A 15904-nucleotide genomic window follows, 5' to 3' on the forward strand; every position below is an offset into this window, starting at 1 on the left:
CGCACAAAAAGTCACGTATCATATAATTCTATGTTTATAAAATGTTGAGAATAGTCAAATTATAGACACAGAAAGATTGGTGGTCGCTAAGGGCTAGGAAAAGGGAGACTGAAGAATAACTGCTAACGGGTACTGGGTTTTCTTTTTAGGGTGAGAAAAATATCCTGGTGTTAGATAGTGGTACCAGTTGCATAACTTGTAAAAAACAAAAACAAAAACAAAAAACTACTCAATTATATACATTTTACAAAAAAGAGATGGTGGCTTGGACAAGAATGTAGCTATGAAGGAGAACTGTTCAAATTCTAGATACAATTATGCATGAAGAGCTGATTGGATTTGCTGTTAGGGTAGATGTGGAGTGAGAGAAAAAGCAAAGTTACCGATGTGCTCCAAGGTTTTGGGCCTTGGGGTTTACACTTGGTATAAAAGCACTCTCTGTAGTCCCACTCTGTTCCTGAAGAAGCACCTGATGGAATCTGGTATAAAGTCTCCATTTGCTAAAATTCTCTCATCATTAATAACCAAACACTACCACTTGGTTATATTTACATCTCTGCTTATCTTTTTCATTCCCAAAGAAATTCTATTGACATATTCCATAGGGTTGAGCCAGTGAAAGAATGTAGCTGCCATTAACTGAGATGAGATGCTCATATTAGGGTAGAAAGGTTCAAAGTTTAGTTTTGGGCAGACTGGTTACTGACTTTGACTTAACCAGATTCTAAACTGTTTCCTGTATGTACCTTAAGTTAATCTAGACTTCAATGAAATGGAACACATCATCCTAACCATTATTATTGTGAAATATGATTTCTCCCAGCCTAGGAGTTGTTCAGAGTTTGAATTAGTGGTAGGTGCTAAACATTTCAGAAGCAATGAAGAAAAATAAATAAATAAATAACAAAAAGAAAGAGACCCTCCTGACCACCCGCCCCCCGCTGGCAAAAAAAAAAAGTCAAGCATAGGTATTATCTTCTACCAAGTATGAGCCAAGTATCTGGTTCTTCCACAGCACCCTTGATAATCTCCATCACAGACTTTGTGACTGTATTATTTAAAATTTCCCTGTACCTTTCTTCCATAACAAGAACTCCTTAAGAAATCGGACCAGATCTTCACATCTACAGAGCATAGCACAGTATAAATATAACAAGTCTTTTGTAAATATTTAAAATATATGATTCCAGAATTGAGCAACAACATGCCAACTTTTTGGTATAAATTCCAAATTATTCAGTAGGCAAAAAAATAAAAAATAAAAAAAATTATGGAGGCCAAGAAAACTGAAGAGAAGCATTAATTAGTAATATCAATAGCAGTACTATTAATCTAAGATGTTAACATTAGTGAATGAGTACTGTGTTCCAAGTATTAATTATTCCAAGAGTTTTATATTAATTAGTTCATATAATTCCAATATAACCCAATTAAATAGGTATTAAATTATTCTCATTTTATGACTGAGGAAACTGAGGACACACAGAGAGGAATGGTAATTTGCCTAAGGTAAGTTAGTACAATTTAGCAAGACTGAATTTCGAATAGTCTGACTTTAGAGCCCATCTTAATCACTGTGCAATATTAGCAGGTTATATATATATGGTTTAGAAATGCATTCATACAGTTTGTAATTATGGGTACATGAAAACTGTATATACTATTTCAAATTCAGCTTTTTGAAAATGACTATCAAACCATTATCAGTTTTGAAAATATTTTTAATGAGGTATAATTCACATACTGTAAAATAAACATATTTTAAGCACTAAGTTCATCAGTTCTGACAAATGCATACATTGTGTAATCTAGACCACAATCAACATAAGGAATATCACTAGTCCCACAAAAATTCCCTCCTGTCCTTTCCTACTGAATTCCTTTTCCCCACCAAAGCAAGAAGAAATCAGTCTTGATTATGATAATCATAGATGATATGGTTTGGCTGTGTCCCTACCCAAATCTCATCTTGAATTGTAACTCCCACAATTCCCACGTGTTGTGGGAGGAACCCAGTGGGAGGTGACTGAATTATGGGGTGTGTCTTTCCTGTTCTGTTCTTGTGATAGTGAATGAGTCTCGAGATCTGATGGTTTTAAAAATGGGAGTTTCCTGCACAAGCTCTTTGTTTGCCTGCCGTCATTGATGTAAGACATGACTTGCTCCTCCTTGCCTTCTGCCATGATTTTGATGCCTCCCCAGCCATGTGGAACTATGAGTACAATTAAACCTCTTTCTTTTGTAAACTGTCCAGTCTTGCCTTTATCAGCAGCATGAAAAAGGACTAATACAGTAAACTGGTACCGGGAGTGGGGCGTTGCTGAAAAGGTACCCAAAAATGTGGAAGCAGCTTAAAAAGTGGGTAAAAGGCAGAGGTTGGAACAGTTGGAGGGCTCAGAAGAAGATATGAAAATGTGGGAAAGTTTGGAACTTCCTAGAGACTTGTTGAATGGCTTTGACAAAAATGCTGACAGCAATATGAACAATAAGGTGCAGGCTGAGGTAGTCTCAGATGGAGATGAGGAACTTGTTCCCAAACTGGTGTAAGGGTGACTTTTATTATGTTTTAGCAGAGACTGGTGGCATTTTCCCCTGCCCTAGAGATTTGTGGAACTTTGAACATGAAGGAGATGATTTAGGGTATCTGGAGGAAGAAATTTCTAAGCAGCAAAGCATTCAAGAGGTGACCTGGGTGCTATTAAAGGCATTCAGTTTTATAAGGGAAGCAGAGCATGAAAGTTTGGAAAATTTGCAGCCTGGCAAGGTGATAGAAAAGAAATCCCATTTTCTGAGGAGAAATTCAAGCTGGCTGCAGAAATTTGCATAAGAAACAAGGAGCCAAATGTTATCCCCAAGACAATGGAGAAAATGTCTCCAGACATGTCAGAGGTCTTCATGGCAGCCCCTCCTATCACAGGCCTGGAGGCCTAGAAGGAAAGCATGGTTTCGTGGGTCAGGCCCAGGGTCCACGTGCTGCGTGCAGCCTAGGGACTTGGTGCCCTGCATCTCAGCCACTCCAGTCATGGCTGAAAGGGGCCAATGTAGAGCTCAGGCCATGGCTTCAGAGGGTGCAAGTCCCAAGCCTTGGCAGCTTCCATGTGGTGTTGAACCTGTGAATGCACAGAACTGGAGTTTGGGAACCTCTGCCTAGATTTCAGAAGATGTATGGAAATGCCTAGATGCCCAGGCAGAAGTTTCCTGCAGGGGTGGGGCCTTCATGGAGAACCTCTGCTAGGGCAGTGTGGAAGGGAAATGTGGGGTCAGAGCCCCCACACAGAGTCCCTACTGGGGCACCACCTAGTGGAGCTGTGAGAAGAGGACCACTGCCCTCTAGACCCCAGAAGGGCAGATCCACTGACAGCTTGCACCGTGTGCCTGGAAAAGCCAGAGATACTCAATGCCAGCCCATGAAAACAGCCAGGAGGGAGGCTGTACAGGGGCGCAGCTGCCCAAGACCATGGAAACCCACCACTTGCATCAGCATGACCTGGATGTAAGACAGTCAAAAGAGATCATTTTGGAGTTTTAAGATTTGATTGCCCTGCTGGATTTCAGAATTGCATGGGGCCTGTAGCCCCTTTGTTTTGGCCAATTTCTTCCATTTGGAATGGCTGTGTTTACCCAATGCCTGTACTCCCACTGTATGTATCCAGGAAGCACTAACTTGCTTTTAATTTTACAGTCTCACAGGAAGAAGGGACTTGCCTTGTCTCAGATGAGATGCTGGATGTGGACTTCTGAGTTAATGCTGAAATGAGTCAATACTTTGGGGAACTGTTAGGAAGGCATGACTGGTTTTAAACTATGAGAACATGAGATTTAGGAGGGGCCAGGGGCAGAAAAATATGGTTTGGCTGTGTCCCCACCCAAATCTCATCTTAAATTGTAACTGCCACAATTCCCACGTGTTGTGGGAGGAATCCAGTGGAAGGTGATTGAATTAAGGGGGCAGGTTCATTTCCTGTGAGTGAATGAGTCTCACGAGATGTGATGGTTTTAAAAACAGGAGTTCCCTGCACAAGCTCTCTCTTTCTTTGCCTCCTGCTATCAATGAAAGGCATGACTTGCTCCTTCTTGCCGTCTGCCATAATTCTGAGGCCTGCCCAGTCACATGGAACTGTAAGTCCAATTAAACCTCTTTCTTTTGCAAATTGCCCAGTCTTGGCAGACGTGGGTATGTCTTTATCAGCAGCATGAAAATGGACTAACACAACAGATTATTAGCTTTATTAATTCTAGAACTTATCACAAATGGAATCAAACAGTATGTGCTTCTTTCATATACAAGGAATTTTGAGACAAATCTATACAGTTTCATAGATCACCCCTTTTTACTGCTTAGTAATAATTCATTGTATGAGTAATGTTAAGACTAAAGATGCTATGAACGTTCTTATACAAGGCTTTTTGTAAACATGCTTTCATTTCTCTAATATAAATACCCAGAAATGAAATTTATAGGTTATAGGATAACAGTTTGTTAACATTTGAAGAAACCACAAAACTGTTTCCCAAAGTGGTTGTATCATTTTACACATACAACAAGGTGTTAAGAGTTTCAGTTGGTGCATATCCTTGCTAACATTTGGTGCTGTAAGCCATTTTTGTTTTACTAATTCTAATAGAAGTAAGATAATACCTCATTGTGGTTTTAATTGGAAATTCTACAATGAATAATGATGCTAAGCACTTTTTCATATGACTACTGGCCATATGTATATATTCTTTATGAAGTAACTGCTCACAGTCTGCATATAACTTTGTCTTCCTTTGTATATTCGATATAAAAGTACTTTCTGTAGTCCCACTAAGATCCTGAAGAAGCTGTGATCGAATCTGGTCTAAGGTCTTTATTTGCTAAAATTCTCTAATCATTAATAACTAAACACTACCACCTTGTTATGTTTACAAATCTTTGCTTATCTTTTTTTTTTTTTTTTTTTTTGAGACACAGGGTCTCACTCTGTTGCCCAGGCTAGAGTGCAGTGGTACAATCCCAGCTCACTGCAGCCTCAAGCTCCTGGGCTCAAGTAACCCTCCCACCTCAGCCTCCCAAGTCACTGAGACTACAGGCAAGTGCCACCACACCTGGCTGATTTTTGTTATTTTTTGTAGAGACAGGGTTTTGTCTTGTTGCTTCAGCAGGTCTCAAACTGCTGGGTTCAAGCAAACTGCTCACCTCAGCCTCCCAAAGTGCTGAGGTTACAGGTGTGAGCCATTGTGCTGAGCCCATCTTTTTCATTCCTAAACAAATTCTATTAACATACCTCATGGGGTGAATAAAATCACTTATTACATCATATTTGATTAGACGTAAAATTGGGGTTTTTTTCTGTACTTTTATCTTCTTTCATTGAGGCCTAAACTAGAGATGATATAATACTTTTGTGGCAATTCTGTTTTAAACATTAACCGGAATAAGTAGGACACTGGCTGAAGCTTAAATATTTTTGCTATTGAAACCTGTTATAATACTAGGTTGAGCCATATGAAATCACCATTTTTACAGGTCAAAATGTTCAAATGTTAACAATTTCATATGGTTTCATGAAACTACTTTTATTGTTTTGTAAATCACATACTAAATCTTGTTTCAACTTAAAGTATAATTCTTTATATATGAGTTAATTGCTTCCTATCTATTCATCTAATATATATATTTATATTATTAATTTTGCAACTAGCAGAAATGGAAGTTGCTACATAACAGTACAAGTTTAAGACTGTGGTGATGTTATGGTATGAAATTTTCAGTAGATCAACTATGTAAAATGATCTCTTTTTGGTGGATTCTCATTTTTTTAAAAATTCCATTTGATTTTTAATTTACAAAATTCAGTTATATTTCTAAATTTATCAATCATTAAGAAGGCTGACTTACTGGCTTTAGAAAACAAGAACCCTAAAGACCAGGTAATTTTTGTTATATAATGCTCTTTTAAGAATTAGGTAGAGGCTGGGCGCGGTGGCTCAAGCCTGTAATCCCAGCACTTTGGGAGGCTGAGACGGGCGGATCACGAGGTCAGGAGATCGAGACCATCCTGGCTAACACGGTGAAACCCCGTCTCTACTAAAAAACACAAAAAAACTAGCTGGGCGAGGTGGCGGGCGCCTGTAGTCCCAGCTACTTGGGAGGCTGAGGCAGGAGAATGGCGTTAACCCGCAAGGCGGAGCTTGCAGTGAGCTGAGATTGCGCCACTGCACTCCAGCCTGGGTGACAGAGTGAGACTCCGTCTCAAAAAAAAAAAAAAAAAAAGAATTAGGTAGAAATATGTTTCCAACACCAGCTGATCGCCAAGAAAATAATACTGTTAAAGAAATTGTTTTAAGAAAAAACAAGAGGCTTTTAATTTACTAGTAAAAAATAATATTTACTAGCTAAGAAGAGCACCCAAATGCAACCTTATTCAATGAAAAAGTCAAAGTCAAAATCTTATTTGCTTTACTTGTTCTTTTAACTTGATTTTCTCTTTTCTTTTTTTTTGAGATGGAGTCCACTCTGTTTCGCCAGGCTAGAGTGCAGTGGCGTGATCTCGGCTCACTGCAACCTCTGCCTCCTGGGTTCAAGTGATTCCCCTGTCTCAGTCTTCCGAGTAGCTGGGACTACAGGCACGCACCACAACGCCCAGCTTATTTTTGTATTTTTAGTAGAGACGGGGTTTCACCATGTTGGCCAGGATGGTCTCGATATCTTGACCTCGTGATCTGCCCGCCTTGGCCTCCCAAAGTGCTGGGATTACAGGCCACCACGCCTGGCCATCACTTCATTTTCTAAAGGAATCTCTTCCTAAAAAGATTAGTGCCTCTTACAAAACTCCACTTCACATAAACTTGCATGTTTAATTGAAAAATGCTTTGACAACATCTATCAGCCTTAAGATAATCACTCCCCTGCAATGTAAAACGAAAAACAAACATTCTTGCTCCTGTCAAACTCAGTTCTGCTTCCCCATAATTTGAATCCAGTGATCCTGGCTCAGCCTTTGAGATATTCTTCCACAAATCAATCTTCTAAATGTCTGAAGACATTTATGTCTGAGTAAATTTCTGCTAGATAAAGCATTTTCAGTTCATTCAATCGTCTTCTTTGTGGTTGTTCCCATAATGGACTTCACTATATAAATGTTTCTTTTAGAGTTTGCCATTCAAACAGAAATACCATGCTCCAGGGATGATCTCATCCAAGTCAAATGAGATGATGCCCCACATTATTTTAGGCACTAAATATATATTAGTGACAACTAAGATCCTTATCTTTATGAGGAGGCAAAAATCATTACAATGTTTTCTACATTCAACCTTTGCAACAATGAGAGACCTATGTGAACAAGACAGTTTACTATGTTTGTCAGTAACAGTTCCACTGTGTTGGGTTAAAGCTAATTGGAATGTCATGTCATAGTACATCTCATTTATAATAAGCATAAACACATGCAACTGAAAATTTGAGATAAATTACCGTCCTTCCCCAGAAAATATGCATATAATATTCATCTCAAATCTATTCCTTACAAGTTGAGGCCTTTCACAGGTGCCTGCAGCCCCTCTTAGAGATCTTAGAGCCATACTATTCACTATTACATCACCAATTGTTTAGCATAGTACCTATTACACAGGCATCTATGTAACAGAATTTATAAATTTAATGAAATAAAGGAATGTTAGTATGACAATCAGGTGTTGAAAAATTGAATTTCATTATACAAAACCAGAGAGTCAATAAACCAAATGATTTCTGAATGGTCCCAAATATTTCTACATTACTTGGGCAATGTTCCCTGGCTCACTGTAAATAGAAATATATGTATTAATAGATGCCATCAAAATGTCTAAAAATAACCCTGGCACCACTTTCTAAAGAAATTTGTGGTTGTGAAAATGAGAAAAGTATAGGACGGGCCTGGCGGCTCACATCTGTAATCCCGGAGCTTTGCGAGGCCACAGCAAGTGAATAGCTTGTGCTCGGGAGTTCGAGACCAGCATGGTCAATGTGGCGAAACCCCGTCTCTACTAAAAGTACAAAAACTAGCCAGGCGTGGTGGTTCACACCTGTAATCCCAGCTACTTGGGAGGCTGAGGCAGAAGAACTGCTTGAACCTGGGAGGCAGAGGTTGCAGGGAGCTGAGATTGCACCACTGCACTCCACACTCCAGCCTGGGTGACAAAGCGAGATCTTGTCTCCAAAACAAAAAAAAGGAAAACTGTGTGTAGGCATTCTTCTACACAAGCATCTCCTTCTAAACAATTGCCACATACACCATTTTGTTTATCAAAAACAAATTTTAACAAATGGAAAGAAGTTGTGTGTGTGTGTGTGTGTGTGCGTGTGTGTGTGTGTGTGTTTAAAAAGGGCAGAAGCCCAAGGAATAAAACATGGAGAAATGGTCAAGCATGAGAAGAGGTGAAAGAACACCACGGAAATTTTCCGACCTTTCTGCTGACAGGTATTTCTTTAGTGAATAAACTAAATTTCAGTCTTTGGAATTAGAAAGGTTTTGTAAGAAAAGCGAATAGTTGGCCGGGCACGGTGGCTCACGCCTGTAATCCTAGCACTTTGGGAGGCCGAGGTAGGCAGATCATAAGGTCAGGAGATTGAGACCATCCTGGCTAATACAGTGAAATCTCGTCTCTACTAAAACTAAAAAAAAATTAGCCAGGCATGGTGGCGGGCGCCTGTAGTCCCAGCTACTCAGGAGGCTGAGGCAGAAGAATGGCATGAACCCGGGAGGCGGAGCTTGCAGTGAGCCAAGATCACTCCTGCCTGGGTGACAGTGAGACTCTGTCTCAAAAAACAAAAAACAAAAGAAAAGCGAATAGTTAAAAAGTTAAAAAGGTGGAAATAAAAAGAGAAAAGGTTTATTGAGCATGTATTACAGTGCCAGCACCATTTCTCATACATTCCTCACAACAACTTTTTGAGAAAGTATTATCACTTTCAATTTAAAGTACAGGAATGTAACTCTCAGAAAAATTAAGTACAGTTAGCCCTCCATATCCTCAGATCAAAATATTTAGAAAAAAATAAACTAAGGCTAATACAATAAAAATACAAACTAAAACTACAGTATAACAATTTTATACCTAGCATTTACATAGCATTAAGTATTATAAGTATATGAGAGGATGTGCACAGGTTATACACAAATATTATGTAAAGGGCTTAAGCATTTGCAGATTTTGTTATCCATGAGGATCCTGGAACCAGTGCCCCATGGATACCAAGGGACAAATGTAATGTGTCTACAGATGGTAAGTAGATGAACCCAGATTCAAAAATAACTATTAACTCTGAAATTTCACATCATGCATTAAGGTATAATCTACCTAAAACAGTATACATTAGACCTTTTTTTTTTTGAGATGGAGTCTCGCTCTGTTGCCCAGGTTGGAGAGCAGTGGCGTGATCTTGGCTCACTGCAAGCTCTGCCTGCTGGGTTCAAGCGATTCTCCTGCCTCAGCCTCCCGAGTAGCTGGGATTACAGGCGTGTGCCACCACATCCAGCTAATTTTTTTTTGTATTTTAGTAGAGACAATGTTTCGCCATGTTGGCCAGGATGGTCTCGATCTCCTGACCTCATAATCCGCCCACCTCAGCCTCCCAAAGTGCTGGGATTACAGGCGTGAGCCACCGTGCCCAGCCTTCCAGTTCTTTTTATTTTGAACTCCTCTCATAAATTACACCTCTGCCTCCCAGGTTCAAGCAATTCTCCTGCCTCAGCCGCCCGAGTAGCTGGGAGTACAGGTGTGTGCCACCATGCTCGGCTAAATTTTTGTATTTTTAGTAGAGATGGGGTTTCACCATGCTAGCCAGGCTAGTCTCGAACTCCTGACCTCATGATCCTCCCGCCTCGGCCTCCCAAAGTGCTGAGATTACAGATGTGAACCACCGCACCCAGCCCATTAGACATCATTTTAAACAACTGTGACTGATCAATAGTAATCGTTATTTCACTGTTGTATTTTCTTCATCTACAAAGAAGAAAAGAATGTTTTAAACAACTACACAAGGTTAATATGGGAAATAATAGAAACAGTGGTATAATGTCATGAATAGATCATATTTGGTCTTTGTATTCAAAGGAGAAATGGTAAATAAATTTTAGTTTAGGACTACTTTGTTTACCTGCGTTTAGCAAATTAATTACAAGGAAAATAATGTAATGATACATGCTTATAAAAAAATCTCCCATGAGATTAATCAATACCCATTTATTCTTAGGGAATGAAAATTGAGCTTTTCGACGGCTTATTTCTTCAAAGTGTTAATAAATAATCACTAAGAGAAATTGCTGAAATTCAAAATGGGACAAAAAACAGATATGAGTTAATGTCAAGAAAGTTTTTCATAAGCTAGCGGTTAGATAGCTATGAGTTTTCCCTACTTTATAGGACCCCTGATATCTTCCAAATTAATATATACTGTATTTGTGGAATATTTCTAAATAATAAAGTTACAGTGACAGAAAACTAAAGACACAAAAATTCTGTAATAATGGTTCTAGTATTACAGGGTTTTTTTTGAAGTTATATTTCATGGTTATATATTAAATGTTTCTGTTCAAATATATGTCAACACAAATTAAAAAATCAAGACTTTTAAAAAGAGAACTATGACAAAAAAGTGCAATGTTCCCAAGATTTCCTCAGAACTCCAATAAAGAAATGTATGCACAGCAAATAGAATATATACTGTGTCAAGATGAAATGAATAAATTAAAATAATTAGAACTAATTAACGCTGAATAGAAAACTATAGCTAAAGGCTGGGCGTGGTGACTCACGCCTGTAATCCCAGCACTTAGGGAAGCCGAGGCAGGTAGATCACCTGAGGTTGGGAGTTTGAGACCAGCCTGACCAACATGGAGAAACCCTGCCTCTACTAAAAATAACAAAATTAGCTAGGCATGGTGGCACATGCCTGTAATCCCAGCTACTCAGGAGGCTGAGGCAGGAGAATCGCTTGAACCCGGGAGGCAGAGGTTGCAATGAGCCAAGATTGCATCATTGCACTCCAGCCTGGGCAACAAGAGCGAAACTCTGTTTAAAAAAAAAAAAGAAAACTATAGCTAAATAAGAACCAAACAATGCTTTTCTTGTGCTTTTGTCTAACAATGTATTTTTCTGTCCATATTATTTATAACTATTCAGATTCTGGCTTCCTGATGTATAAAGTATGTGTATATAATATCGACTGAACTGCTGAATATTTTCATTTACTTGACAAATAAAAAACTAAGTGCGTACTATGGATACTATGCTGGATACTAGGTGAGGCCTTGAAAACTCCCAAAACCTGCTGGGCGCGGTGGCTCAAGCCTGTAATCCCAGCACTTTGGGAGGCCGAGACGGGCGGATCACGAGGTCAGGAGATCGAGACCATCCTGGCTAACACGGTGAAACCTCGTCTCTACTAAAAAATACAAAAAACTAGCTGGGCAAGGTGGTGGGCGCCTGTAGTCTCAGCTACACGGGAGGCTGAGGCAGGAGAATGGCGTAAACCCGGGAGGCGGAGCTTGCAGTGAGCTGAGATCCGGCCACTGCACTCCAGCCTGGGCAACAGAGCAAGACTCCGTCTCCAAAAAAAAAAAAAAAAAAGAAAACTCCCAAAACCCACAAAAAAACCACTTCTGTCTCATAGATAACATCCTAGTTTTTAAACGAGATCAATGTACAAAACACATAAGTGTAAAAAGGTTCCAATAAAAGATACCTGACAATGCATTTCCATGAAGAGCCATCTTGATCATCTTGTTCTTCTATGTACATTCTGACATTGTGATCTTGATCCAATTGGTACCAGTACATGAGGCCATCTTTGTCTCGCCCAATTGGCTGGAGACGCATAGTATCGGCATCCTCCTCATTAATAATATTCTTGAATTTGAGATTGTCATCAAACTGACACTCGCAGAGGTACTGAAAAATAGTCATAACACGGCTTAACATACCTCACAAATATTTCTCCATCACAATAAAGATGATACAACCGTAGAACTGATTCAGGGAAAGCAGTGGACAGAACAAACATACTGCATTCCTTCTTTCACTATCCTCTCCCCACTTTCATACATACTGTTTAGAATAGCCAACATTTTAAGGAACATTTTATATTAACACCATACCAATTTATAGGTTTAACACAATCACTGACACACAAATCAAGTTTTATTTCAAAAGGAATGAGCCCGTTTGCACTAAAATCTCCCAAATCATCTCATGGTGTAAGATTTTCTGTTTTAGGCCAGGCACAGTGGCTGACACCTGTAATCCCAGCCCTTAGGGAGGCCAAGGCAGGAGGATCGCTTGAGTCCAGGAGTTAAAGACTAGCCTGGGCAACATGGTGAAACCCTGTTTCTACAAAAAATACAAACATTGGCCAGGTATGGTGGTGCATGCCTACAGTCCCAGCTACTCTGGGAGGTTGAGGATGAGGTGAGATATGATCTCGCCACTGCACTCTGGCTCGGGCAACAGAGCAAGACCCTGCCTCAAAAAAAATTTTTCTATTAAAAAAGTTTCATGTAGTTTTTTCCCATTTTCCTTATATAAAATGACAAATAAAAATTGCATTTAAAAAATTGCATATATTTATGGTATACACCATGGTATTCTGATATATGTGTATAGTGTGGAATGGCTAAATCAAGCTAATAAACACATCTACTACCTAATGTACTTAGAATTTTTAGTGGTGAAAACATTTAAAATCTAGCCCCTTAGCAATTTTCAAATATACTATATATCGTTATTATCTATACTCACCATGTTGTACAACTGATCTCCTGAACTAATTCCTCCTGTCTGACTTTTCGTAGCTTGGGCCAATATCTCCCCAATCTACCCCTCACCTCCCTAATCCCTGGTAATCACCACGCTACTCTGATTCTATGAGTCTGACTCTTAGATTCCACATTAAGTAATATCATGGGGTATTTCTTTCAGTGCCTGGCTTATTTTACTTAACATAATGTCCTCCAGGTTCAACCTTATTGTGATTAATGCTGCAGTGAACATGGGAGTGCAGGTACCACTTCAAGAAACAAATTCTACTTCCTTTGGATATATATCCAGTAGTAGGATGCTGAATTATATGGTAGTTCTATTTCAAATTTTTTGAGGAACCCCCATGCTATTTTCCATAATGGCCGAACTAATTTACATTCTCACAATCAGCATAAAAGGGCTCCCTCTTCTTTCTTGAGACAAAGTCTCATTCTATCACCAGGCTGGAGTGCAGGGGCGCGATCTCGGCTCACTGCAACCTCTGCCTCCTGGGTTCAAGCGATTCTCCTGCCTCAGCCTCCCGAGTAGCTGGGACTACAGGGGTGCGCCACCATGCCCAGCTAATTTTTGTATTTTTAGTAGGGACAGAGTTTCATCATGTTGGCCAGGATGGTCTTGATCTCTTAACCTCATGATCTGCCCGCCTTGGCCTCCCAAAGTGCTGGGATTACAGGCACGAGCCACCGTGCCTGGCCTCAAAGGTTCCCTTTTCTGTACATCTTTACCAAACTTGTTATCTCTTGTCTTGTCTTTTTGATAACAGCCATCTTAACAAGCATGAAGTGATATTCCATTGTGGTTCTAAAATGCATTTGCCTGATAATTAGTGATACTGAGCATTTATTCATATATCTGTTGGCCATTTCCTACGTCTTTTTCTGAGAAATGTCTATTGAAGTCCTTTGCCCATTTTAAAATCAGATTGTTTTCTTGCTGTTGCTTGAGTTCTTTATATGGTTTGAATATTGAACTCTTCTAGTAATTTTATACTTTCGGGTCTTATATTTAAGTCTTTAATCCACTAAGATAATTTCTGTGTATGGTGTAAGATAAGGGTCTAATTTCATTCTCCTGCATGTGGATGACCAGTTTTCCCGGCACCATTTATTGAATAGACTGTCCTTTGCTCAGTGTGTAATCTTGACACCACTGTCAAAAAGCGACTGACCATCAACACAGGAGTTTGTTTCTGGGCTTTCTGTCCTGTTCTAGTGGTCGATGTATCTGCTTTTTACCAGTACCATGTAGTTTGATTACCATAACTTAGTGGATTCTGAGATCAGGTAGCATGATGCCTCCAGTTTTGTTCTTTTGGCTCAAGATTGCTTTGGTTATTCAGGTTCCTGTGGTTCCATATGAATTTTAGGGTTGTGTTTTATTTCTGTGAACAATGCCACTGGAATTTGATAGGGATTGCAATGAATCTGTAGGTCACTTTGGGCAGTATGGACATCTTAACAAGAGTAATTCTTCTAATCCATGAACGCAGGACATCTTTTCATTTGTCTTTTATTTGAGACAGAGTCTCGCTCTGTTGCCCAGGCTGGGGTGCAGTGGCGCGATCTCAGCTCACTGCAAGCTCTGCCTCCTGGGTTCACGCCATTCTCCTGCCTCAGCCTCCCAAGTAGCTGGGACTACAGGCGCCTGCCACCACGCCCGGCTAATTTTTTTGCATTTTTAGTAGAGACGGGGTTTCACGGTGTTAGCCAGGATGGTCTTGATCTCCTGACCTCGTGATCCGCCCGTCTCGGCCTCCCAAAGTGCTGGGATTACAGGCATGAGCCACTGCGCCCAGCCTCATTTGTATTTTCTTTCATTAATGTTTTGTAGTTTTCAGTACAGAGATCTTTTACCTCTTTGGTCAAATTTACTCCTAAATATTTTATTTTTTGATACTATTGTAATGAATCGGTTTTTATAATTTCTTTTCTGGATAGTCTGTGATTTGTAAGTAGAAACACTTCTGATTTTTGTATATTGATTTTATATCTTGAAATTTTACTGAATTCATTTATTAGTTCTAATAGTCTGTTGGTTAAGCCTTTAGGATTTTTTATACGTAAAATCATGTCATCTGCAAACAGTGACAATTTAACTTCTTCCTTTCCAATTCCGATGACTTATTTCTTTTTGTACCTAACTGTTCTGGCTAGGACTTCCAGTACTATATTGAATATAAGTGGCAAGTGGGTGTCCTTGTCTAGCTCCTGATGTTAAAGGAAAAGCTTTCAGTTTTTCACAGTTTGGTACCATGTAAGCTGTGAGGTTGTCTTATATGGCCTTTATTGCACTGACACATATTCTTTTCATACCTAATTTGTTGTGAGTTTTTATCATGAAAGCAAAGTTGAATTTTCTCAAATGTTTTTTCTGCATATATTCATATGATCATATAATATTTGTCCTTCATTCTCTTAATGTGGAGCATCACAACTTTATTTAGTTAATTAATTTTTTGAGACAGAGTCTTCTCTGTCACTCAGGCTAGAGTGCAGTGGTGCGATCTCAGCTCACTGCAACCTCTGCCTCCTGAGCTCAAGCGATTCTCCTGCCTCAGCCTCCCTAATAGTTGGAATTACAGGTATGCGCCGCCATGCCCAGCTGATTTTTGTACTTTTAGTAGAGATGGGGTTTCACTATGTTGTCCAGGCTGGTCCTGAACTCCTGACCTCTAGTGATCCATCTGCCTCAGCCTCCCAAAGTACTGGGATTACAGGCGTGAGCCACCCCCACCTGGCTATTTATTTTTTAAAGACAGTCTCACTCTGTTACCCAGGCTGAAGTGCAGTGGCACGATCACAGCTCAAGCAATCCTCCGCCTCAACCTCCCCAGTAGCTAGGACTACAGGTACACACCACCACACCCAGCTAGCCAGCTTTTTAAATATTTTGCAGAGAAGTGGTCTTGCTGTGTTGCCCAGGCTGGTGTTGAACTCCTGGGCTCAAGTGATTCTCCTGCCTCAGCTTTCCAAAGTGCTGGGATTACAGGTGTGAGCCACTGTACCTGGCCATGTATCACACTTACTGATTTGCATATGACGAACAATCTTTGCATTCCGGGATAAATTCCACTTGATCATGGTGAATGATCCCATTTATGTGCTGTTAAATTTGGTTGCTA

At 39.8% G+C, this 15904-nt stretch overlaps 1 protein-coding gene across 1 annotated transcript in view; it reads right to left on the reverse strand.

The window, feature by feature from the left end:
- Positions 1-15904, reverse strand: part of RSF1 (remodeling and spacing factor 1) — a 157999-nt gene that overhangs the window by 69901 nt on the left and 72194 nt on the right. The window contains exon 4 of the mRNA XM_015115269.3: positions 11711-11916. Within this exon, the coding sequence (XP_014970755.3) occupies positions 11711-11916 (206 nt within the window). The remainder of the gene's footprint in view (positions 1-11710; positions 11917-15904) is intronic.

Source organism: Macaca mulatta, chromosome 14 (genome assembly GCF_049350105.2).
Source record: "Macaca mulatta isolate MMU2019108-1 chromosome 14, T2T-MMU8v2.0, whole genome shotgun sequence".
In the NCBI taxonomy this organism is placed as follows: Eukaryota; Metazoa; Chordata; class Mammalia; order Primates; family Cercopithecidae; genus Macaca; species Macaca mulatta.